Here is a 26,050-nt window from a genome sequence, read left to right as displayed (position 1 = left end):
TGAACTCCTAAAGCCACTGAAGAAATCAACTGGAGGCCTAGAGGGCCTCACGTTTTTAGGAAACTTGAATTTTACTTTAACATCTCCCCATAAGACAACAAATAAAGCATCCGGTTCAGAGACTTCACTCCAGTGAAGTGAATATTTATAGAAGAAACAACTCTTAATTCTACCAATGTCTCCCAGAAAACTATTACAAATGGAAGACTCTCACGTGGTTTGGTTCCAGGGTTCGTGTGTGTGTGTGTGTGTGTGTGTGTGTGTGTGTGTGTGTGTGTGTGTGTAGGGGCACACCACTCAGTCCTCAGTGTGGTGGTGTTGAGAGGTGGGTGGTAGGACCTATAAGGAGTGAGGCTTAGGCCTGGTGAGATGGCTCAGTGGGGAAAGATGCTTGCTGTGTGTGCCTGATAGAAGAGCCGATAAAAGATGGAAGGAGAGAATCAACTCCACAATGCTGTCCTCTGACCTCCATGTATGTGCCTTGGCACGCTCCCCACCCCTGTACATATACATCATTTGCAGCACAGTAATGAGAGTGATAAAGTTTTAAGAAGTGGGGTCTAGTGTGAGCTAATCGGAAATCATGTGACCCCATGTGCCCACTCACAGCCCTGACATAAGCGTGTGCCAACCAGAAGAAAAGGGAGATACATGCTGTAGCATTTCCAAGTCCCAGGGAAAGATGGAAAGTCCCTGTTACTCCTATACCTGTGCAGAAAAGAAAGCATGCTCAAGAACCTGGGCAGTGAAGTAAGAAATGCAACAGAGGCTGACTGAGGTCTACTGTTGGGAATTCAGCCCCCAAGGCAACCCTCCTCAGAGTTAGTGATGGCTTCAGCAAGATGGGGAGTCACCTTAAACATTTGCTGATAAACCAACAAGTTAAAAGCATCCATACAAAAGAATATAAACATTAGAATGATGTTTGTCACAAGGATTATATTTACTAATTCAATGAAAATAATGTTAGTTGCTGGGCATGATGGAGCACACCTTTAATCCCAGCACTTGGGAGGAGAAACAAGGTGGATCTCTGAGTTTGAGGCCAGCCTGGTCTACAGAGAGAGTTCCAGGACAGTTAGGGCTACACAGAGAAACGCTGTCTCAAAAAAACAAAACAAAAAAGAAGAAAATGTTGAGATAGAATTATGCCAATAATAAAGATGAGGAGCCAGAGAATTTCACCAAGGGCAAAGTAAAGCCTGTTTGTTTATTATGGTTATATGGCCAACGTGGTATCTAAAAATAATTAACCCAGCTAGTGTTTGTCCGGACAATGAAGCAATAGTCTGAGGTGCTCTCATGTCTCTACAACCTGACTAAATATCCAGAGGGCAAACAAAGTCCTGAAAGTCCCATGTTTTGCTGGGGTTACGGGAAAGCAAGGTGACGTTTGTTGTTACCTGTCTATTGAAAAAAATGTGTCAGTATGCAGCCCTCTCCTCATGACACTCATGCATGAGGACCACATTTGAGGGAATGTATTTGTGCCCCACACTTCCTGAAAACCTATATGTAATGAGTGGTGGTAGAGGTGTGGCTGGAGAATCACATGATTTGATACCATTTAAATACTGCATTTCATAACAAATATTGTAATTTAATAATCAAAGCCAAGAAAAGGCCATGTCAATCCATATGAGAAAAACATGCCTACCCAAGGGGTGATGTGATCACCCACACCCAGAAGGAATTCATAGCCAGGCCTCATTTCCCCTTGCTTAGACTGTGGAACCAACTGGATGTCTTCTCTAGCAAACAACCTTATAGACGCCCCCCCCCACACCTCATTGTGCCAAGTGTCCTGGCCTTCCAGCCTCATCGTGTGTGTGTTTTTCTCTAGTAGATATTCTCTATGAGATCTGAAACCCAATGATCTTGCTGATGGCGGGGTCAGTGGGCCATAGCAGGCCATAGCAGGCAGCCAGCTGGGTTACAGTGGACAGGTAATTGAGTACAACAAAGACCACGATCGATACCACAGCTACCATAGAGGCTCTTCCCATTACCTGGTGTGACTCGGGCAAAATGCAACTGGCCAGGTCTCCTTTCCAAGAACTGGCGAATGCCGTCACCAGGAGCACCCCCCATCTAGATGCTACGAACCAATAGGCTCCTTAGTTCCTGCTTCCGGATGGGGCAGGTCAATGGTAAGTGCTGCAAGAACTGGCCACCCAACAGGATTCATGACCGGCAGCCCAGGGACAGGGCCATCTGCACAACCAAGCTGGGAGAACACAGCATGCTTCACCATGCCAGGCCTGGGGACAGTTTGCCGAGAACGGGAATTGCACTTATTTTGGGCAATTTGGGTCGGGTTTCTCACTCCATTTTACTGCTGGTCAGAGGAGATTTTGGCCAGTACTGGTACTACATGTAGCTGTTGGAATCTGCGACCAGGACTATTTGATGCCCGCGCCTAGCCCTTGTCGTTCCTGCTGCCAATGACCAGTCTCTGTCCTTCCACTGTACAGCCTGCTGCTCAACTCAGCCCCAGGAAAAGGGACAAATCAACAGGATTTCCCATTCCACCGAGTGGGTCAGAGCTGGTCCCACAACCACAGTCACCTGGCTTTCCTCAAGACTCCTGTGTCCACAGGGGGCCTTTGTATCACAGTCACCGGTTCCTCCCAACTGTCCTTACCCACCTGGCATCTGAGCCCCAGCTCTGAGCTGGGACCCTTCAGCCCCGGCTGCACAGTCGAAGCCCTGGGCTGAAGACGGTCTGGCTTGGCCTCACACAACTGCTCACAAGGGTTCAGAGCCTGACCAGATATCACATTGACTGCAGTAACAGCCAGGCTCAGCTGCTTACCCCAGCTTGGTCGCTGTCCGACACCTGCAGGTCCCTCTGTGGACCCGTTTTCTCGGGGGAGATTTCATTTCTTGGGCAGTACTGCTCCTATACCTGAACCACGCTCGACTGCTCTGAAGGCAAAGGGCCGTTCCGAGTGCATCCGAATCCCAAGACTAGCTGTTGCAGAGGCTCAGGTTCACTAGCCGTCACCCCTCCTTTTCAGGTAAGGAAGGTTCACGAGACAATCTGCTGCTGGGGAGACCACTGCAGGTTCTGCACATGGGAGCTGAGCCTGGGCAAGCTGCTCAAATGCTTAATTACCTAGATTCTCAGATGCCTGGGGGAATGCACAGAAAGTGGGGGTGGGCCGGGCGGTGGTGGCGCACGCCTTTAATCCCAGCACTTGGAAAGCTGAGGCAGGTGGATCTCTGTGAGTTTGAGGCCAGCCTGGACTACAGAGTGAGTTCTAGGAAAGGTTCAAAGCTACACAGAAAAACCCTGACTCGGAAAAAAAAAAAAAAAAAAAGGAGGAGGAGGAGGAGGAGGAGGAGGAGGAGGAGGAGGAGGAGGAGGAGGAGGAGAAGGAGAAGAAGAAGAAGAAGAAGAAGAAGAAGAAGAAGAAGAAGAAGAAGAAGAAGAAGAAGAAGAAGAAGAAGAAGAAGAAGACAGTGGAGGTGGGTGGGTGATACACAGAGGTGCACGCACCCCAGCACCAGGCAGTCCCACTCTGCCCTGCCGTGGACACTGGTAAACCTCACCATGCCCCAAGTGGTTTTGTGAACATGGGCTCAAATAAGCACCCCTCAGCTAGCACTTTTCTCACACTTGAACAGAAAGCTAAGAACAGGCAATGTGACAGTCTGCCTGGTACCCAGATAGCCGGGGCCGGAGACCAGCTCACACAGCTACACTCTGAAGCCTCCACAAAAGAGATCCTACTGCTTCTCCCGTCAGAAATACCCTGAAAATTAACTAGGTCCAGGGAGAGCAGAGCGAGGTTTGGCATGTTCATTTTCTAAAAGGACCCTGACGGGATCCTGGCCATATCCAGTCGTCACAGACGCCCTAGGATGAGGAAGGTACTGCCTGACAACAGAGCCACTCTAACTGCGGTCCCCAGCCCAGGCACTCTGCACCCATCTGTGCCGCCATGCCCTTGGTGCCAGTCCTCGAACCCAAGCCTCAAGGACAGACCTGAATATGTCCCTTCTAACTCTTCTAACTGAGCAAGGGCTTTGGCAGGCCACATGGCCAGCGAGTGTCTCTGCACCCTTCCCCACGGCCATCTCATGCCCCAGGAGACAGAGGCCTCAACTTACCTGTGCTGCCCAGAGGTAGTCCAGCCGCAGTCTAACATCCACTTGCCTGGCATGCAGGGCCAGTGTGCATGAGAACAGCAGGATAGCCATGATTGGCTCATAGCTGCGCCCAGAGAGGGCACCGCCCCTGGGGAGGTGGAGAAGAAACCCCATCAGTATCGGTTTCCAGGCAAGACATGGTCATCAAACCTAGGTCTGGGCAGAGAGCCATCTCTGAGTAGTGAGGCCTACGGCTTGTGGTCCTGACCCCAGGCCTGACACTCATCTCAGCCAAAAGCTAGAGGCCTTGCTAGAGTCTGGACTGAAAAAGAGAAATGGGCCGGGCGGTAGTGGTGCACACCTTTAATCCCAGCACTCAGGAGGCAGAGCCAGGCGGATCTCTGTGAGTTCAAGGCCAGCCTGGTCTACAGAGCGAGATCCAGGACAGGCACCAAAACTACACAGAGAAACCCTGTCCTGAAAAACAAACAGAGAGAGAGAGAGAGAGAGAGACAGAGAGAGAGAGAGAGAGAGAGAGAGAGAGATGGAAAAGCCACTAACCTAAGTAAAATTGTATGTATTTGGTTCACGTTGGCTTTCTAATTGGTGCACATGCACAAGCATGTGTTTGTGTGTGTGTGTGATGGCGTGTGTGTGTGTATGTGTGTGTGTGTGTATGTGTGTGTGTGTGTGTGTAAGAGATAGGGAGGGAGGGAGGGAGTGCTATGACTATACAGTTCACAACTGAGGCGGTGATTAAGAATAATAGAGATGAATGCAAACTATTATCAGCGGAGAATGATAATGAATATCACCCTGTCTCGAGTGTTTCCCTGGGGCACCACACTTACCCAACCTTGGTGTATCCACTGAGCTCCAGGACAAGGATGTAGGAGGTGGTCAGCCCAGACAGCAGGATCATCTTTGGCAAGGAGGACACCCGCAGGAATATGGCTAGTGGGAGGGTGCCCACCAGGCAGCAGAGCAGGGCATGGTGTGCGGACTCACAGGGCAGGGCAGGCAGCACAGTGCGCCGGCCGCCAGCTGCAAGGACCACTAGGGAGCTGTTGGACTGAGAGCTCCAGGCCCAGGGCAGGCAGCCCACCTGGGGAGCAAGGGCATGAAGGCTTAGGAAGGCCCAGGCAAAGTACAGCAGCCCCTCGGGAGGCTGGAGCGTCCCAGCCTCACTGATCCCCCAGCCTTCTGCAGTAGCCACTCCCCAGCCTCTGACACCATCAGCCAGGCGTAAACTGCCTCTGCTGCTGCAGCCTGCAAAAGCTCCTGGCTATCTATAGGAAAGGTTGGGGACGAGCAAAGTGGACCAGGTAGTCCCAGCCCCTGCCTGGTCTCCAAGAGCCGCAACTCCATCTTGTGTTACAGCTCCATCTACTCCTACCACCCCTGACTATGTCTCCTAGCTCCTGGCTCAGCTTCTCCAGCCTGCTGCTCCTGCCCCCGTGCATACCCAAAGTTAGTGATACTCACCACACATCCTTGAGCTACTGAGTAGATTAAGACCACTATGAATACACACAAAACGGTGCGAATCTGGATCGTCAGGCACCCTGGAAAACACTGAACAAGAAAACCCCACTTTAGAGCTAGGGATGCAGCTCAGTGGTAGAGTGTTGTCTAGCATGTGTGAGACTCTGGATTGTAAGCCCAGCGACCCACACAGAGGTGCGGGGGAGGGGGAGGAAACGTGGGGGGAGCTTTAAAAACTACGCTGTGATTATGAAGTAACTTGATGCTCACAGTAAGCCATCCAAGCGAGGGTGAAGGGTGTGAAGGGTGCCTTGCCTGTTTCTAGAGGCTTATTAGGTCTTCAGTATGCAAAGGTTTTCCTTATTTTTATCTCTTTATTTCCCATGTGAATAACGTGCCAAGAAAAATTCAAAACACACAGAGACACAGACACACACACACAGCATTTAAATTTAAAGGAGAAACACCCACCCATCTCCCTCTCCCAGGCACCTTGACTGGCACCAAAATTAACTGAGTAGAAGCACTGGGCATTTTTGTTATAATGCATTCTCCAACCTCAGGAATTCCATTTACCCCTCCCTCCTCTTTCTTTCCATCTCTATCTCTGTCTGTCTCTCTATGTGTCTGTCTGTCTCTCTCTCTCTCTGTCTCTCTCTCATATTCTCAAAGTTTATCATCACAGACAGGTTTAATAGAATTCTGCAGTAACTAGAAATTTTATTCATAATCTATTTACTTTGAATACAGTCTAAAATATTTAACAGGTACTTTCAAGGATGAAATAGGAAGTTCTTCATGCTCATAGTCCTAAAAACAAGAGTATAGATTACAATATGCATACAGAGTCCCTTATAGAAAGCAACATACGCAGATAGAGCCTGGGTCTGGGACTCCATGACAATACACATAGCTGTTTCCGCCACCCTTCCTACAGGGCTGGGAGTGTTGCTCTTCTTGCTTAAAAACTGGGGGAAACTACCATCAATACAACAATCCCAGGATCATAGAATCTGGGGTCTGGACAGAGTGGTGTGGGCAGCATATGTAGCCGGCAGTGCGTTCAGACACTACAGTGCGTCCTCAGAAGCCTAGTCTCAGCTGACCTCAGACAGAAGAGGCACCATTTGGTAGGAAGTCCAAGGGCTCTTCTGATCTTGCCTCTCTATACATTTCCCTCTTGATCGATCTCTGCCACTGGGGAGGGTACAGCTTCAAGTCCCTGATCATCAGAGAATGTTCCTAGCTTCTGTCACAACTTGGCTTGGTGTGGTTGGGAATTCATCCAGAGATACCGACAGATCCCAATCTGGTCCACACACAGGTCCAGAAGCAAGACCTTGGAGCCAGGTCCTGCCATGTTCTATCGATAACTACTCCTAAGAGCAGCTCTTTACCTGCTGCTATGGAGGCAGGCCAGCAGAGGAGAGATTTTAGTATCCTGCATGTATAATAAACCAAGCTATATCTTCTAGGAACCTACTTACCATTTTATACCTCTGCATAATTGGGCATGCATATGATTAAAATCAGATGTATTATAGGAAGGGACATTCTCAGTACGAAAAGTAAATATATGACCTAATCTATCAATCAAAACAGAGAACTGCTCACTTGACATCCTTAGTAACCAAATTCCTCCTTCTCTCGAGCCCCATGTAAGGACACATTGAGAACTGTCCCCCATGTGGCCCACTTGAGAGTGTATCCCTTTTTAATCTAAACTATGGATTTGAGCCAAAGAAATTATCTCGCTTCCTTTGCAGACAGATCTGTGTAAACTCTTAATTTTCAATTTTTGGATAAGCCTAGAACCTGGAAACACCTGACCCAGACCCTGACAATGGTAACACCGGGACCTGACGGAAATGGAATGTCAGGCCATTGCTAAGCTACCACAAGCCCTGAGCTACCTGTCGTGAACTGGGTGTTGTCTGGGAAAAGTGACCGCACACAACAGCACCTCGTCATCAAATGAACATGGTGTACTCCACAACTGAACTCAAGACTCAGCAACACAGACTTCCATTCACCAAGGCCAATCTGGCTCCAGCCTCTGCACAGCCTAGGCACAACAATGGGCACCATTCATGAGTCTTACAGGAGCTGCACGATGCAGCAGGTTCCACAGAACAGTTCTGGAAACTTGCTAACAGCGCCAGCGAAGTGACAGTATCTTGCAAGCCTGGGTCAGGTTCTCCAGGACTCTGTAGATACTCAAAACTAGCAACTCATACAAGTAGTGCATCAGGTCATGCTAGTCCAAGGCCAGAAGGACGGCCACATAAGCAGAAACCATGCAAAGTTACTTCAGTAATTAGCAAGCAAGATTGGGATTCTCCCATAAACCATTAGAAATGTTTGTTAACCTATCAAAACCTCTATTCAGGTTGCAAATTACAGCAAAATAAAAAGCTAACAAAATGAGCATTTATTTAGCACATTTGGCATAGACAATGGTTCTTAATGGCCCCTGAGGTTTCTCACCCCAGTTCTTGCGTCAAAGACTGAGTCACCTGACATTATACCACTACAGAAGAGATTCTAGGTTTGTAACAAGTCATTCAGATGGGAGTAACTCATGCATCTAACCTGATCCCATGACATCTGTAGAAGCAGAACTATTTATTTGCTGCACCAAAGCTCTTTAGCTGGTGGCAACCCCGCTGCCCATTTCTCCCCACTCCCATGCTTTTGGAGCTACATCCAAAGAAACACTGCTGGGCCAATACCACAGAGCTTTGCCATCTATGATAATTAACAAAGAAATAACTCACAGATTATGAAACATTATTTGTAAAGCATACAGATGATGAGGGGATAAATAACCAAAATACATATGGAACACAGACAATTCAATAGCAAGTAAACGAATAATCCAATTTTTAAACCGGCAAAGGATTTAAGATATGCTTTGCAAGTGAATATAGACAAAAGTCTGATGTTGATACAGGGGCAGCATTCATCACCAATCACTGGAGACACACAAACTAAAACCATAATGAGATGCTTACACCCGGCTAGAGTGACTGCTCAAACAAGTGACAACCACAGGGGCTGGAATGTACATTATTAGCACAACCATTGCGGAAAACAGAATGGCGATCTGTCCTCAAACTAAGAACAGAACTGCCATGTGAGCCAGTAATCCTCCTACTAGCTCTACATCCAAAAGAAAGAAACCAATATGACGAAGAGGAGACAGGCAGTGTGGCTAGTAGGGTGCTTGTCTAGGGTACACAAATTCCTGAGTTCCACCCCCAGCTCTGCATGAAACAAGGTGTGGATCACGCGCCTGTAACCCCAGAACTCAAGAGGTAGAAGGAAGAGGTCCAGAATTTCCCTGACTGCATGGCAAGTTGGAGCTCTCTCTGGGATACAGGAGATTCTCTCTCAGAAAATAAAGTGAAGGCGAGGCAGCTGTTCTCCCACGTTCATTTCCGCACTACTCCCAGTAGCCAAGATGGAGTCAACCGAACCTACAGTATCCTGCTGATCGATGGGCAAAGAAGAGTGGAGTACCATTCAGCCTCATGAAAGAAGCAAATCCTCCAATTTGTACCGCCAAACATTGGTAAACCTGGAGGAAGTTACTTTAAGTCAAGAAAGCCCCGTGCAGAAACACACTGCATGATCTCACTTGGGTGTGGCATCGAAGACTCAAACTCACAGACGTGCAGTGAAGAATGGTATATGCCAGAAGATCAGGTAAGGAGTTCATGGGAAAATGCTGTGAGATGGACTGCACAGTATAGCGGCTGCAGTGAATGGCAATGTATTACAGGCTTCAAAACTGCTAGGCGTTGACTTGAATCGCTCTCAGTACAAAAACAAACAAAAAAGCCACCGTGTGTGATATAACAAGTATGTTCACTTGCATGAATTCATCATTCTGCAACATAATGTATGTATAACATCATATTGTATCCAATAAATATATTTGATAACTTTTTAATTAAAAATAAAAATATAAGGAAAAAAATAAAAGAGCTTTTTCTGGATGGTGGATGGAAGGAAAATGGAGTGGATTGATAGAAAGGGTTGCTGTGCCACTGAGGGTTTGGAGGAGGAGGGCGCAGCAGCAGCCAGTAAGGAAGGGATGAGGAGTCTCACAACTGCCCAGAACTGAATTCTACCGACCATAATGGACCTGGCGTCAGTCATTCCCCGCAGGCTTTTGAGAAGCCTCGGCACCTGCTCTTAGATATCAAGAGACATATAGATGGATGGACTACACTCTCTAGAGCTGGGAGCTCACAAACAGAGACGTTGTGTGTCTGTTGGCTATGTCAGGAAGCAGCAGGAAACGGAGATGATTTTGACATGCTGTTCATCAGTCAGGGATGCTTTAGGAAGAGTCTATCTTGGCAACTGTGAATAGTATGGCAGTGAACACCGGAGTCCAGTCGCCTCTTCATGCTGACTTCCTTTCTCTGGGAAGGACTTCAGTGGTAGGAACAAATGGGAAAATTTCCAAGGAGCAGGGTAGAAAAGGTGTCCTTGCTTTCTCTCTCCTGGGTCTGTAAACCTTAGACTCCAGTCCAGAGGCTGAAACCAGCCTCATGACAGTCAGGTCCCTGTGCAGATGGATATGCACACCGTCCATGTTCTGCTCCTCTGAGTGCACCCGGTGGAGGCTGACACCGAGCAGGAGGCTAATGGATCTTTTGAATGACTTGGAGAGCGGAGTCTCCTGTTCTAGGTGCATGATCCTGTCTGGTAGACGTAAGCTGGGACTGCTATCATATTGTGGCCTCCTCAAGGGAGGCCAGCATTGGGCCAATACTAGCACTAAGGGGCAGAGATACTATGCAAAATGAAACAGTCATCTGGCTTGAAGCAACCCTGAGTTCTTCCTCCGGTCCTCTCTGTCCAGTGCTCAGTATTGAGCCTGTGAATGTACTTAATGAACTAAGTAGGAAGTGAGTTGTCTTTAGGAACTAGGGCCAATGCAACTGTCCTCATGGCCACTGTGGAGGAAAGCATATCTACACTGTCAATGCCATAGTCTCCTTGGAGATATATCCCAGCAGCTGTCCCTAGTCCTACCTGTGTGGCTGCCCATGCTGGATTCTCTCCTGCTTGCTGACCTGCCCGCTGTCCCCGCTCCCCCAGCCTCTCTATCCCACCAACTGTTCCCACAGCCTCCGTCACTAGCCTAATCATCCCCAAAATGAAGCGTAGAGCCCAGCACAGCCCGGAGGACACCAGGCACCATGCACCGCTTTAGTTCATCCACCCTGACCTGGTGCACCCTTCTGGGAGCTGAGTCCCCCCTGCCTCTGCTCCAGCTGAGAGCAGGTTCCTCTCTGTTTTCCCATGCGTCAGCCGGCATGAATCCAGGCACCAGAGAAGGCCAACCTCTGAAGCTTTGGGAGCTGCCGCTTCAGAAACACCCATTTAGGAAATCCTCCATGCTGCTCTTTGGTAAGGCTGGGAGTGGGCAGCGGAGGCCAGCTGACTTGACTGTTAACATCCAGGAGTTATTCTGGCCTGAGTCCCCGTCAGGCATACAGCTGTGTTTTCACAGGGGGTGGGTTCGGGCAGGCCATCACAATTTGGTCTCCCAGGACGTGCATACTACAGCGCTGGGTGGTGTTTGGGCTTGAATATTATTAGTTTTATAGGCAAGATGTTAGGTCATGAAGAGAGTGGTGTGACTCTGCCCCGGGGAATTGGGGTCCCCTGATGAGCTGCTGGGTGGGGCTCCGGGGGCTCTGTGTTCCTCAGCTATGCTGTGGGGTACTGTCTGCACCCCCCACCCCGTGCCACCCATGCACACACAACTTCACACTTCTTGCATGTATGTGCTGTTTGCACACCGTCATGTCGACATACTGGCTCCCATCAACGACAGCTTTGAAAATTACGATCCTGATGTCGTGCTTTCGTTGAAATTCTATGACAAAGGCAATACTGTTTGAAGCCGGAAATTTCAAACTCAATGTCACTCAACCTCTGGGAGCCAACAAGCTGTAAATGTAGTCTTAATATAGAGTATTTTTTAAATTAGAAAAAAAAAAGTCAAGATGTACCCGGGAATAATGATGGCGTTAAGTGAGTGAGACTGGACTAAATCCTCTCAGGGGGTTGCAGCTTTCAACAATTACACAAAAGTAAGCCTAGGTCTAACATCACCAGTTGGGAGGGGTGTGCTGGAGATGGGGCACTGGGAAATAGGCTGAGCCTATGAGAAAAGATCGCAGGGCCAAGAGAAACAGAACTCTAAGAGGCAGTGGGTAGGCAAGAATATGATGCTCAGCCTTTGTTCCAAAAACCCAAACTGCACTTGAGTGTCAGGGTCATGACAGCACAGAGAGCCCACCTGGACCACACCCACCTTAGACCAGTAGCATGGACGCTCTCCAATCAAGTTGCAAAGTCAATGCTTCAAGATCTTTTTCCATCAATATTTACCACCCACTGATTGTGCCAAGAAGGCAGCCCCCAAAACATTGCATAGGGCACAGTACACTGGACTTCACCAGCACCTGTCACATGGGCAGGTATCTTCTACTTGCCGCTGAGAATGAAGGATGGCACTGCTTTGCCATGAGTCTACACATAGAATACTCAGGTACGTGGTCTTGAAAACAGACTCACATACCTGGACACCTGTAGAAGACACACAAACATACCTGGACCCGCGTGATGTGCAGGTACAGGATACAGGCCACCAAGAAGCAGATAGAAAACACCAGCAGCAGCAGGACAGCCACACTCCTGGAGACAGAGGACACAGGTCACTGTTAGGTGGGAGCTAGATACAATGTATCAGATAGGTACCTCAGAACTGGGCCTCTCTTCCTGGCTCCCAGAACCTCACGAGGAAGCATTGCATTATCCACTTGTCACAGACCCTGGGGACTCACTTCACCTGGTTCTCTCCTAGTGAAGACACTTGGGGCTCCTGGGTGAGGTTTCCAAGACCATCCTCATTCATACTACCTCACCCCAAAGTTCAGCCTTGGCTTCAGGTCACATGACTTTCTGAAAGCCCTTTTGTCCTAATGGAGGAAATGTTCAACTTCATGGAGCTGTACTATTGATATTTGTCTGGGAAAGATGTTTCTAGAAAAAAACACAACCCCTAGACAAAACCATGCAGTAGACTGCCAAATTCACAGCTGTCTGTGCAGCCCACAGCCGAGGCTTCCTGTTCCTAACAGGTATAGAGAACTTCTATGTGCTTTCTGAAAACTCTAAGGAGATGTTATGCCCTCAAGGTAGGTCCTACTAGGAAACAAGGGTCCAAAGAAAAGGACACCTGGAGACTTCCTGGTGTCTTCCTGGCCCCAAACAAAAACTCCAAGCCTATACTGACTCATATGAGGGTTAAATGTCATTTCAACCACTACAGTTTCTTCCTTTGTAGTGTCGGCTTTTTTCTCATGTTAACGTTTTTTTAAAGTGGTGTGGACCCAGAAAGCAGAAAGGCCACGTGGTCTCCTCAGAAGCCCCTCTGAGGACAAAAGTGCATGTCACGTGAATGGAGAAGCCCCCCCCCCAAAAAAAAAAAAAAAACCAGAAAGCCCTGGAGTTCAACAAATAAAAAACTGAAAACAGTGACGATGCTGTAGGCCAACAGGCTTGTCAAAGTACTGACTAGAGTACAGGAGGAAGGAAGGCCGGTGGCCAATGCCCTCCTCAAATGCCAGGCACAACAGAAGAGTGACCAGGACGTGGATCTCTGGTACATAAGGACACTCAGGTCCAACCCCAGTGTTTGGTTTCAGAGTGACATGGGTTTGAACACGTGGTCCCCGGACAGTGGCACTCTTTGGGTAGTCTGCCAACGAACACTTCAGGATGTGGAGCCTCATGGGAGGAAGTGAGTCCCAGAGGATGGAGCCTCGAGTCACACACACTCCACGTCTAGATCCATCCTGACGTGAGCTAACAGCCTCAGGCTCCTACCACCAAAGCTCAAAGTCTCTCCGGACGCCACGTTTGCCATCAGGATGGACTGTACCCTCCAGACCGGGAGCCCAAATCAGCCCTTCTTTCCTTCAACCCGTGACAAAAACAAGAAAAGCAACCAGTACCCGCGGAGACCTGAGATTCTTGGTCTCCTTCCCCCGTCACTGACTGACGAGCGCCGGAGCAGCACTTACTGTGGAATTATCAGAAGGTAGACAAGCCCAAATAAGGCAGCCAGGATGAGGGCGAGGACAACAGCGCTGGTGAAGTACTCATCCTGAAGCTGGTGGTACTGTGGGGGAGCGGGGAGAGGGAGACGGGAGAAGGAGGAGAGGAAGAGGAAGAGAGAGAACAAGAGACCGATCAACCCACCTCGAAGACACAGAGTCCTCAGGGACGTGGACAAGGACGAAGCCCCCAGTCACTCACTTTTTGCTCTCGTTCGACATGCTTGTACTTGAGGGTAAAGAAGTTCAGGTCTGCCATCTCCAGCTCTGTCTGGCGGGCTTCAAGAAGACGGCTGATGTACCTGTTGACACGTGTGCCCGGGGTGGTGTAGACCACATTGGTAGAGAAAGATGAGCGGTTTCTGAGCTTCTCCGAGGCTGTTCTCAGTGCCCTCCGCTGTAGCCGCCACAGAAATAGAGAAAAGAGCATCAAATGCTCCGCCCTTTCAGCAATAGCGCCCAAGTACACTCCATAGTCAGCCGTCCTCATCTGCTGCAGTCTGGGCTAGGTTCAGAACGCGGAGACACTGTCATAGCGCTGCCCCCTGCTGGCCAGAGTTGGCAAAGGCGGTGTCCTAATACTCAGGTTCCCGGGGGTCTGTATTGCAAATTACAGAATGTCTGTTTGGTATCAGTGTAGAGAGGGCCCTGGGATTCGGTGACAAATAGGCCCCGGACAAGCAGCCACCTGTACCCACTAGCCCACACACGCAGGAAGGATTCATGGATGGAGTAAGCGCCTTCACTCATAAGCCCACATACGTAGGAAGGGGTGTCTGGAAGTCTGTTACAAAGGCAGATCTAGTCTTTGCTTTTGAGGGAGGAATGGTGACAAGTGACAGGTAGCCTGGGCTGGAAGGACCAGAGTGTGAGCCCCTGTTCTGTACATCACATGACAGGTGCAAGGAGATACCCGGTTGTGGACAGGAAAACAGCCCAATCTGAAGGCGCCTGCTGTGGTCTCACAGTCGAGGACTCATAGCAGGGACTCTGACACTTCCCACGTCTCCGCAGAAGACAGACTGTTAAGATACTACAGTGCAGCTGCAGAAAGGATGGGATGAACAGACTCCTCCGTGCTCCAATAAAGCAGCAAAACACAGACAATACACACAAAATTAACACAGGGCTCTGAAAGGTGGAGAGGGAGAGTGGGCTTTCAGAACTCCGGGACTCAAAGAGGAACTGTATGTGACAAGGGGTCCCGTAGGGCATCTTTTTATCACATCTATCCCAGGCCAGGAGCTAGAGGAGCCTGCGACTGGAAACGTCAATGGATGCAGGGGCCATGAGAAAAGCTATGGTCTCTTGGCCAAACAATCAAGAACGGTAAACCAGAAAAGCAGAAATAACCACACGATGGCAGCCAAAGAGCATGTGAAAGTCTATTTGCCAAGAATCCCCAACTTCCCAGTTACACCAAACTTAGCCTACTACCTCAACCTACATAACAAAATGGCACCCCACTGCACTGTGTCAGGTCAGAGGACCCGAGGTATCCAAGGATAGCAGAGGCAAAAGCCCCTTGGCAGATCACCTTGATCCACACTCAGAAGTATTTCCTAAACTACAACATCCAGTTATCACTCAAAAAAAACCACGTAAACACTAACTTGCAGGGACCACTTCCGGTTAGTATTCCTAGCTCAAAGCACCGTGAGGAATGGTACAATCTTATGCCTCTTCATTAAGAGTCAGAATGAGACAGAATGCCTAGCCTTATTACTGTCATCTAGCTTAATTATTAGATGGAAAAGAGGAACAATAGCCCTGTTTAAAGTACATATTATTACTGACCAAGATAATTTAAAAAGTCACTGCAATTGGTTTCAATTAGTGTAGACCAAACACACTAAATGTTATCAGTAAATTCATGTAGATGATAATCATCCCTCATAGTTTTTATACAAAAGGCTCAGGAGATAGCCTAGGCAAATTGCGGACAGACCGGAAACAGGGAAGGAAACACAGTGTCCCACACACTGGCAACACTCCAAGCCTTGCTAAGTCCCCACGCTGAAGTAGCTGGAGAAACCAGGGTTTACACACAGCACAGCCAGAACAAGATGCTTGGGAGAGCCCAGTTTGGCAGCAGCAGTCCAAGATTAAAACAGTACTCTGTTAGATCAGCAGTCTCCCCAACCCCAGGCTATCCTTGTACTGTTCACTAAGATGCCCATGAAATTAGATGTGCCCAGCACCCATGAACATGATACCTAGAAATGAAGTCCCTGTTTACCAATAAGCGGCTTAGGGAAGTCAGGCCTGTGCCCACACCTGGAGGCCATTCAGCCACAAAGAAAAGGCTAGGATTTGTGTGGGCCTCCAATGCCTAAGGCGTTTCTGGGGTAGAAAAGGCTCAGTTCACACAGTTACCACCTGCTTCCCACACAAGCTGATTTCCAGAAGAAAACAGAAAATGAGGAGCAATCCAGAACACTTGATTTCTATATTACCCACACAAGTGGCTTTCATGTTGCTTTAAATTGATAAGCTTAGATTTAAAGCAGTACACACACACACACACACACACACACACACACACACGAGAGAGAGAGAGAGAGAGAGAGAGAGAGAGACAGAGACAGAGACAGAGACAGAGACAGAGACACAGAGACACAGACAGAAAGAGACAGAGAGAGAATGAATATGGGGAGGTTTCTGAGTGTAGAACAGGGGGACAAATATGTTTCAAAAATCAGAAGATAAGACTAAAGAAGGCCCCCATGCTGGCGTGCCCCTCAACAGTCACTGCTGGTGACTCCATGCTGGCTGTGCCCCTCAACAGTCACTGCTGGTGACTCCATGCTGGCTGTGCCCCTCAACAGTCGCTGCTGGTCATGGCATCATAATCTCTGATCAGCGACAAGTGCAGAGCCCATACTCGCCAGGCACAGTTTACAGAATGCCCAGGGATGAAACTGTACTTTCACGAACAAAAGTACCACGACCTGCTTCAGTTAATAAAAACAGAAAAGCCCCAAATAGCAATGCCACATAAACCATCTCTCCTTAGGTTTAAAAATCTATGCAAAGACTGAAAACTCAGACTGAGGGATAGTTCATGATGTAAATACAACTGCATGATACAGTGAGGGAAGAGAAGGAGAGACAGGCAGCCGAACTGCCTCTACGACATAATGAAGCTCCTTAAAGAATCCCCAGGTCCCACACTTGGGACACAGAAAGGGTCAAAGTGCCAGGTCTTATCTGGGGGTGGCGGGTGACAAATGCTTTTCATTTCTTTTTCTTGGGCATTTTTGTGTTTGGGGATGTCATCCATAACGAATACCTCCGTGGGCAGAAAGTCTCCAAAGGACAAACAGGATGGGTGTAAATGTGTTTGGGGGCTGGGGTACACTGTCAGGACTCATCCCCGAGGTGCTACCAACAGTGGCAAGAGCTCAAAACCGCAAGCATGGTGGAAGAGACACGGCACAGGGGCTCAGGCCAGGGCTTGGGGGTCAGGGTGTCATTAAAAGGAAATTATTTCAGTGACACTTGCTAGAACACAGTGGGGCAGGCTTCCTACAAGACCTTGCAGAAGGTGCAGAGGCCATGACAATGGGCTCTTGGATTCAGCTCTGACTGTAGCACAGCAGCTGGGGCTGGACAGTCAAGGAGAAAGGAGGGCTCTGTGGACAGACAACTACTCCGAGCAGACACCAGAGCTCAGAGCATTCTGGCCCAAGTGACCAGGATGCCTGCGGAAGGTTGCTCGGGGTGATCACACATCTCCAGGACAGGGGATGGATGGGATGAGGAACCTACCAGACACTGAAGGTGATGAGAGATTAAGGGCACGGAGATTCTTGCTAAGACAATTAACACTGCCTCCTGAGGGTGTGTGGTGTGTGTGTGTGTGTGTGTGTGTGTGTGTGTGTGTGTGTGTGTGTGTGTGTGTGTGTGATTGGAGCTAACATTCCTACTATCTGTGACAGAAGCCAAGCATTTAGTATAATGCAGCCTCCAGCTGCCTGGCACACATAAAAGCTAATCCTCCCTGATGTGATCCACCATGAATGAAGTTCTTAGAATAGTCTCAGATAAAGTTCCAGCAAAGAGGAACTCATGTACACAAGTCCTTGGGGCAAGGAACCACTATAAGCAAGAGGCAACGGAATCTTGCTTTGTCCCAAAAAACCTCTAACTGCACCAGGAAGTTTCTTTCAAAGGTATAAAATCAGTAACAACAGAGAAAAAAACAGTGGGAAAAGTAGCAACAGGTTGGAGCCAACAGACACAAGTCAAGTCAGTGTGATCTCAGAGGGCCGGACAGTGGGCACTGGGGAGCCTGGCACCTTCAGGCTCAGGCACTGGTGGATACAGTGGCTCTGCTCAAGAGCCATCCACAAGGGGGCATTAGAGTCCTAAAGTGCACCCCACGCTCTCCGGTATACCTCCTGTAGAAAACAATGTGGGGTCTTCCCCAGAAGGGACATCAGGGTCTCGAGTCCCGTGTGGTTGAAGTGAAGCCTGAGACACCACCATTATCACCACCACATGCCCAGAAGATCTGAAGACCCACACGTGGCCACCTGATCATCCAAGTCAGAAAACCCCCCGGTGTCAACAGGAAGGCGGCCCGCACTGGAGAGCCGCCTTGCCTGGCTCAGCACTTGTAGCCAGCTCTGCTAACTCTCTCCATCAAGAACAAAGTGGGAAAGGCTCTGGGTGTCTATGGGATTACAGACAATGACAGACCAACTAAAAGGAAAAATGAAAACAAGATGTTCAGAGCAAACAGATGTTTCTGGGACCGGAAATTCATTCTTAAAAACCTCCTACAAGAGTGTTGAAGAGAAGGGCCCAGCAGCCAAAGCACCCACCACACAAGCAGCAATAAGGACTGGAATGAAGCTCCCGACTAGGTAGAGTAGCAGTCTAGGTGAGCTCTGGGTTCCAGGGCGAGACCCTGCCTCAAAGAATAAGGTGGAGAGCAATTGAGGAAGATGCCCAACATCAACCTTTGGCCTCCACGTGCATGTGTCCACAAGTGCACCCCCTCAACACACACGCACCCACGCACCCACAACAGGCATGCACACCACATACACATTCAAAAATAAAAGAGAATAAAAATCTTGAGACAGTGAGATGGCTCAGCAGGGAAAGGCATCTGCCATCAGGTCTGATGGCTGAGTTTGGGCCTCAAAACCCATATAGCGGCAGTGGAAAACCAACTTCCACAAGCATCTACAGGCATCCCATGGTACACAGGCATACCCACTCATAAACAACATAAAAGTTAAAAATAATCTCAGTGAGTGGTGGAAGCTGAGGTTGTAGTGCTTGCCTGGCGTACCTGTGAAGCCCTGGGTTCGATCCCCTGCATAAAATAAAACCAGATGTGATGCCACACATCTGTAATCCCAGTGCTGGGGAGGTAGAGGCAGGAGAATCAGAAGTTCAAGGGCATACTTAGCTACATGGCAAATTTCCAGGACAGCCTGGGGTCTCTGACATGGGAATACAACAAATTCATAAAGGAATTATTCATAAAACAAAGAGTACCTGGAATTTTTAAGAATTGAAATGCTCAATAGAAGTGCTGGATGATGTACTGGCTGGTTTTATGTGTCAACTTGACACAAGCTAGAGTCATCAGAGAGGAAGGAGCCTCAGTTGAGGAAATGCCTCCATCAGATGTCAGTCTAAGGCATTTTCTTAATTAGTGATCAATGGGCCCAGCCTATGTTGGGTAGAGCCATCCTTGGGCTGGTGTTCCTGGGTTCTATAAGAAAGCAGGCTGAGCAAGCCATTGGAAGCAAGCCAGTAAACAGCTCCCCTCCATGGCCTCTGCGTCAGCTCCTGCCTCCAGGATCCTGCCCTGTTTGAGTTCCTGTCATGACTTCCTTCAGTGATGAACAGCAATGCTGAAGTGCAAGCCAAATAAACCCTTTCCTCCCCAACTTGCTTTTTGGTCATGGTGTTTTGTCGAAACAATACAAAGCCTAACTAAGACTGATGATAAGTTGAAAAAAACTTTGCAGAACATAGAAGGAAAGAGCTTGGGAGGGGGGCGGGGGTTCAGTCAGTTCAAGAGCGCCAACATCCAAACAGTAGGCCTACCAGGAAAAATAAAAGAAGAAAGTGGAGGAAAAGAAACGGCAACATAATTCTTTTCCAGACAGGCCCTCTGGGGACATGGGGGACTGGGCCCAAAGTGACCTAAGTGAAAGTGTGTCACGTGGCCATAACATAAGATGGAACACCAAGGATGGACAAGAGCACACAAGTGCCATCTCACAGCGAACTGGAACAGCTCTGAATTCAGCAGCAGCCCTGGAAGGCAGGACCCAGTAAAGCATGCTGGGAGAGGAAGAAAGCATGGCCAACTATGATGGGTTGAAGGCTTACATCACTGTAGCAGAATATTTTAAGGTGTGTTACTTTTGTTTATGTTGCATTTGTTTAACTCTGTGAAGCTGCGTTACTGTGCCTGTCTAAAACACCCAATGGTCTAATAAAGGACTGGCCAATAGCAAGTCAGGAGAAAGGATAGGCAGGGCTGGCAGGCAGAGAGAATATACAGAGGGAGAAATCTGGAAAGAGAAGAGATCAAGAAGGAGCCAGAGAAGGAGGAGGACTCCAGGGGCCAGCCACCCATCTACACTGCCAGCCATGGAGTAAGAAACAAAGAAAGGTATTTAGGAATAGAAAGGGAAAAGCCCAGAGGCAAAAGGTAGTCGAGTAAGTTAAGGAAAGCTGGCTAGAAACTAAGCCAAGCTAAGGCCGGATGCTCATAATTAAGAATAAGCTTCCGTGTGCGGCTTATTTGAGAGCTGGGTGGCAGGCCCCCCAAAAAGAGCAAACAACAACACATCACCCCCAAATCCAAGTGCTGAAACTCTAACTCCCACATGACCATGGAGGAGTTGGAAGTGATTTCCTTTAGAGGAGGTCCTGATGGGATTAGGCCCTTATAAGGAGAGGAAGTGACACCAGAGTCCCATGTCTGCCACCATAAGGACACACCAAGAAGATAGCTTCTGCAAGCCAAGGAGAGACTAGACCTGCAGGTACCCTGACCTTGGACAGCTAGCTTTCAGGGAGTTTGTGGTCTACCCCTCTCAGACCGGGCTCTTTTGTTGTGGTAGCCTGGGCCAAGCTGGAAATCAAGGCTGCGTCATGCCAGCTGAACTTTTCACACATGCAAGTCCGATTCCCCCCAATCACTTCCTGCACCCCTTTTCACATTCCCCATGTGATGTGAGAAGTAAGAAGTAAACATAGTAAGAGGCACGGGACCACAGAAGCCCATGAGGATAGGAAGAGAAAGACTCAGAGGATCAAGCTGAAGATTGGAAGGCTAAGACAACAGACCCGAACGACTAACCACTTGGACAACATGTGCATGCGGACTGTGAACTTAGACTGGGATAAATGCAAAGTACAAAGTGACATACAGACTTGTGCTGCGTCACAAGGTCACGAGGGTATCAGGATGAGGAGTGTTCCAGCCAAGCTGTACCAGGGACGAGGAGAGGGAGCGGTGCCCCATGTCCCTCAGCCATTCCTACCTTGTCATCATCCTCACAGGTCATCACGTTGGAGAAAGGGATCTCAGCTTTGAACATTTTCCGGCAGTGCATGAGCTGCACCAGCAGGTAGCAGACAGTCTTGAACTTCATCCTCTTGGCTGGTTTGATATCCGAGAGAATCAAGCCAGGAAATATCTATCCAAACACAAGGGTGGGGGAAGATATTGTCAATGAAGCAGATCTTGACTCTCGGGATGGAAACATGACCTTAATAGTGATAGGAACTACAGGGCACCAAAATTAGGTGGCCTGGTACCTCCTGCATGCCAGGCATCCATAAATCTATGTACTCCCTCTCACGTGAGCCTGCACTCACAACTAAACCTGTATCTTTATATGAACAGGCACACTCACCTAACCCATCACCTGAACCAGAACCCACACCTTCAAGAGAACCATCTCCCACTTAAATCATCATGTGAGGACCTGCCTATATCTGAGCACACGCCCTCACCCAAGCACACGCCCTCACCCGAGCACACGCCCTCACATGAAAACACACCCTCACCTGAGCACACACCCTCACCTGAACACACACCCTCACAGGAGCACACACCCTCACCTGAGCACACACTCTCACCTGAGCACACACCCTCACATGAGCACACACTCTCACCTAAGCACACACCCTCTCATGAGCACACACCCTCACCTGAGCACACACACACACCCTCACCTGAACACACGCCCTCACCCGAGCACACACCCTCACCCGAGCACACACCTTCACCTGAGCCAGAATCCTCACCAACACACCATCCTCACTGAACGGGCACCCTCACCTAACAAGCATAGTTACCTGAACCCCTTCACTCGCCTGATTCACCCCTTTCCGAGCCCACCTTTCATCTGTGTCAGAACCCTCATTTTAGTCCAGACCATCCAATCACCTTGACCGTCACCTGAGCCTTGGAAGCATCTCTGTCCCCCTCAATCCTAACCACATCATTTTTTTCCTGGCTGTGTGACCTGAAGCATCCAACGCAGGATGGTCAGAGCACCCTCTTGCACAGCATCCATAAGTTTACAAAGATTTGTACCCTGACCTCTTTCAGGAAGTTCATGGCCACTATGCAAAGGAGTGAGGGACCACAGAAAGGACAAAGGACCCAAAGTGGCCCAGTCATCCCCAGATTTCTGACTCTCCAGACTCCTACCAACTCTTGTCTCTTCTCCCTCCCCCCCCCCCCCCCGCCTATATACATGATACAAAGCCCTGCACCCAATACATCTCAGTCCACATGGGAGAGCAGGAGGTAAGAACGATGGCTTCTTTAAAGCTCTGCTGGGCCAGGCTGTTTCATGACTGAATGAGGGGGACTGGCTGTCCACCTTTCTCCGATGGGATGGCACAATAAAGAAGGTCTCGATGTTGTGAGTTCTCAGGAAGGTGTTCCTCTCGTGGCCGTGACCTGGCTCGACCTCGTAGTCCCCGTTCAAGCACGCGAGGGTCGTCTTTGTGATGTGAACCTTCCTATGAGAGAAGGATACAAAGCTGAGTGTGAACTCACAAGTGTGGCTGCGCAGGGTCCTGGGTGAGGCACTCACTGGGGTCACAGCAGAGGTTGGGGCAAGATTCCTGGGGCACACGCACTCATGTTCCAATGTGTGAGTAACCTGGGAAGAAAGAACCAGAAGGCCCAGGCAAGCCAAGTGATGGGGTGCACACCCAGGAAGGCAGGATAAGGTTGGCAAAAGCCACAAAGGATCAGGAAGAGACCCAAAGGAGAGAAAGAAACAATCAGAAGACTGTAATAAAGAAGACGAGAACAAAACAGAGTGGAAAAAGAAAGGGGAAGTCTTCACAGCCAGCCCAGTGAGGAGCTGTAGGTCCTGGATGCTGGAGCCAGAGGGCAGAGGGCAGTGGGAAACGCTAAGGGAACCTCCACCTGCTGCTTCTCTGCCAGGCCAGCTCTTCCCTAGACTTTCTGAATTCCCTGTAGGAAAAAGCCTTGAGTTCATGTTCAAACTCTGCAGCTGACTGAGAGACAGGGCAAGTGGGCGGGGCATGAATGACAGTCACTAGGGGAGGCTCTAAAGTCACGGCATTTTCCATGCACAGATGTGAGAAAATAAAACAGAAGTAATAACAAGGCATGAGAATACCCCATGTACCAGGATAAAGTCCCCATGCACATCTGGTCTGATCCACACTGGGTTTCTGCAGATGTGCACTGGACCTCAGCGGGTCCTATGGAGAGTCAAAGATGAACCTACCCAAGTACCCTCAGGATCAAATGCTTGAAATGAGGACTCTAGCAAAGGCGCTCAGCCACCTTCCACCCAAGCTATAACTTACCCAGGTAAGCCAGCAGCCTCCATGACATTGGCCAGGGTCACGTCATTGGACCAGACATCGTACTGCCACTTGCGTAGGCCCAGGACTCCACAGAGGACCCTGCCGGTGTGTAGCCCGACACGCATGTTCAGGTCCACTTCAGTAGCCTCAGCCACGGATCTGTAACACAGGTACACGGCATGGGGCCGAAGGCTGCCTGGCAGTGACCTCAGTAGGCTGTCACGGCTGCACTGTGAAGCCATGAGCACAGGGGAATAGGCTGCTTGGGTTTGTGATGTGACAGGTACCAGGAGGTCTGATCAGATGATAGCAGCACATCTCTGCCCAACTGTGAGCTAAAAGTCACCACATCGATGGGCAGCAAACTGTGCGCTCCCAACATAGCATCCTCCCGCCCCTCCCCACCCAGGGAAGTCTCCAAGAGGAAATGAGCCCAGGACCTCAACGTAGATCTTCTGAGGAAACAGTCTGGGGAAGTGGACAAAGGCAGAGCATGTGCAGAGGGAATTAAGGACTTGGGAACCAGCCAATCTGGCCAACTGAGGATACACCACTCTTGGTCCCTGAGACTCAGTGTCCTGGCATGTGAGTCTGGCTCTGGCAACATTAGCTCTGACAGTGTCTGGAACTGATTCAGAGCTCCCCTGATGCACCTCAATGCAGGAGATGTAAACCACCTCCTCCCAGCCTTTTCTGTTCCACTACTAGAGAACACCAAGAGATGCTCCATGAGGGACTCTGGGAAGAACACCAACTCCTTGTCACTGAAGGTGTGTGATCATATGGCCAACAGTGCAGCCTTCAGTAAGCCTTTGCCTGGTCCACCCTCTGGTCTGTGTGGTATTACCTAGGAGGATGCTGCAGGTCACACTTTCAGTAATAAAATAGCATGTATGGATTGACCTTGCCCTGCATCTGGCTAACCTTCACCCTGACTTCTGTTTACAAACTGCCCACCCTGCTCGCACCTGGAATACCTGCACAACATATCCCCACACCCTCTGGCCTCCCCTTGGTCCCCACCAGGTGCTCCCCTGAGCTGTCTTCCAAACAGGACAGCTGCCCCCTGCCTCTGTGCTTGGGCAGGCAAGATGCGAGAGCCAGATACAGCCCAAGGGCAGGGTCCTGAATTCCTAGTGCAGAATCAGTTTCAGTGAGCCCAGAAGTGCATGTGGAAGTCGGACTATTGCTAAGTCTTTAAGATCCATTTTGTTTGTTACATTTTGAATGAAACTTTTAAAACTTTAACTTTATTCCCAGTTGTCTGCCAATCTTCAATAAGAGACACTGAAATGAAACTCTAACAAGAAAATTTACATTTTCAAACCCACATGAGCAATATTCGTGGAGACACCTGCCCTTCGTGTTCTGGAGTACATTCAGCACTTACGTTTCCGCAGTCACAAAAGGTAAGGCAGCCTGGGGACTGCCAGGATATGCATTTGCCCATGTCTACAAATGCCCACAAGCTCCCTTAAGCCTTCCGAACCAGCTGTTTTGGATCCCTGTGAGCTGGGATCCGCCTAAGCCCACAAGGCCCCACATGTCTGGCACCTAACACCGTCTGCCAACACTCAGTCTTTCCTGGCAGCTTCTGCCTCTGGTATGTCAAGGCTGGCACCACCGAATCCATAGCACCCTGGAGAGTGTCTTCTAACGAAACAGCACATCCAGCTGTTCTGCTGTGGCACCTCTTGGCTCCCTTATACCCAAGCACGATTTGTCCAAATCCAACATAAGCTTTTACTTCCTTTCCAGGACACCAGGATTTCCACACCCCATTGGCTTTATTCACCCTATATTTCTTATTTATGCTCTCAGAGTGATTTATCTATCACAAGTATTTCCTATGATGGAAGAATGCGGTCCTGACCCTGTTTGGTGCTGGATCCCAATAGGAAGCAGCCAACCCTGAGGCACAGGGCCCTTCTTCCCTCTTGGTGTACATAGATACTGGCCGACATAAAACCAGGAGCGTAGATGAAAGGACAAATCTGCATTCTGTTCAACAAGAACCTGCTGAGTTCACTTCGCTTGGCCATTCTTCCAAGCACCATGGATACAGCTGTGCACACAACAGAGAAAAAATAGAAAGGGAAGAATGGGCACTCTAAACAGTGATTTGCTGTCATCTAGGCAGAATTCCCCAGAAGCAGTGATAACACATTTGCCTAAGGCAGCCCCCAGCCTCCATCCTTGCATGATAGAAGACTACAGCAACCCCCTTCCACCCAACGTGTTCAAACTTGTGCCTTCAACACATGGGCTCCTAACTTCCCCTCCCGGGCCTCCACTTCACCATCTATAAAAATGCAATCATCGGCTTTAATAATACATGCTCAGAATCCCAAGGTCCCCTAAACATTATGCCAGATTTTTTTTTTGTAGTGAGTGGAAATTTGGAAGTATATAGCATCCTCTACCCCAGAGAAAACTCCAATTAAACACACCCACAAGGCTGTCTCTAAAACCAGAATCCA

General features: G+C 49.1%; 1 protein-coding gene across 1 annotated transcript in view; it reads right to left on the bottom strand.

Annotated features, from left to right (window-relative positions):
* The window catches only part of Adcy1 (adenylate cyclase 1), a 129,498-nt gene that overhangs the window by 28,418 nt on the left and 75,030 nt on the right, over window positions 1-26,050 (bottom strand). Inside the window, exons 6-14 of the mRNA XM_052734485.1 lie at window positions 23,571-23,729; window positions 22,604-22,745; window positions 21,251-21,406; window positions 13,930-14,124; window positions 13,695-13,792; window positions 12,219-12,303; window positions 5,581-5,670; window positions 4,947-5,200; window positions 4,117-4,243 (exon numbers count right to left, since the gene is read on the bottom strand). Of these exons, the coding sequence (XP_052590445.1) occupies window positions 4,117-4,243; window positions 4,947-5,200; window positions 5,581-5,670; window positions 12,219-12,303; window positions 13,695-13,792; window positions 13,930-14,124; window positions 21,251-21,406; window positions 22,604-22,745; window positions 23,571-23,729 (1,306 nt within the window). The remainder of the gene's footprint in view (window positions 1-4,116; window positions 4,244-4,946; window positions 5,201-5,580; window positions 5,671-12,218; window positions 12,304-13,694; window positions 13,793-13,929; window positions 14,125-21,250; window positions 21,407-22,603; window positions 22,746-23,570; window positions 23,730-26,050) is intronic.

The sequence above is a fragment of the Peromyscus californicus genome, unplaced genomic scaffold (genome assembly GCF_007827085.1).
Source record: "Peromyscus californicus insignis strain IS unplaced genomic scaffold, ASM782708v3 Scaffold_13__1_contigs__length_99412109, whole genome shotgun sequence".
In the NCBI taxonomy this organism is placed as follows: Eukaryota; Metazoa; Chordata; class Mammalia; order Rodentia; family Cricetidae; genus Peromyscus; species Peromyscus californicus.
Note: the sequence above shows the minus strand (reverse complement) of the source record. Positions and strands in the feature narration are given on the sequence as shown.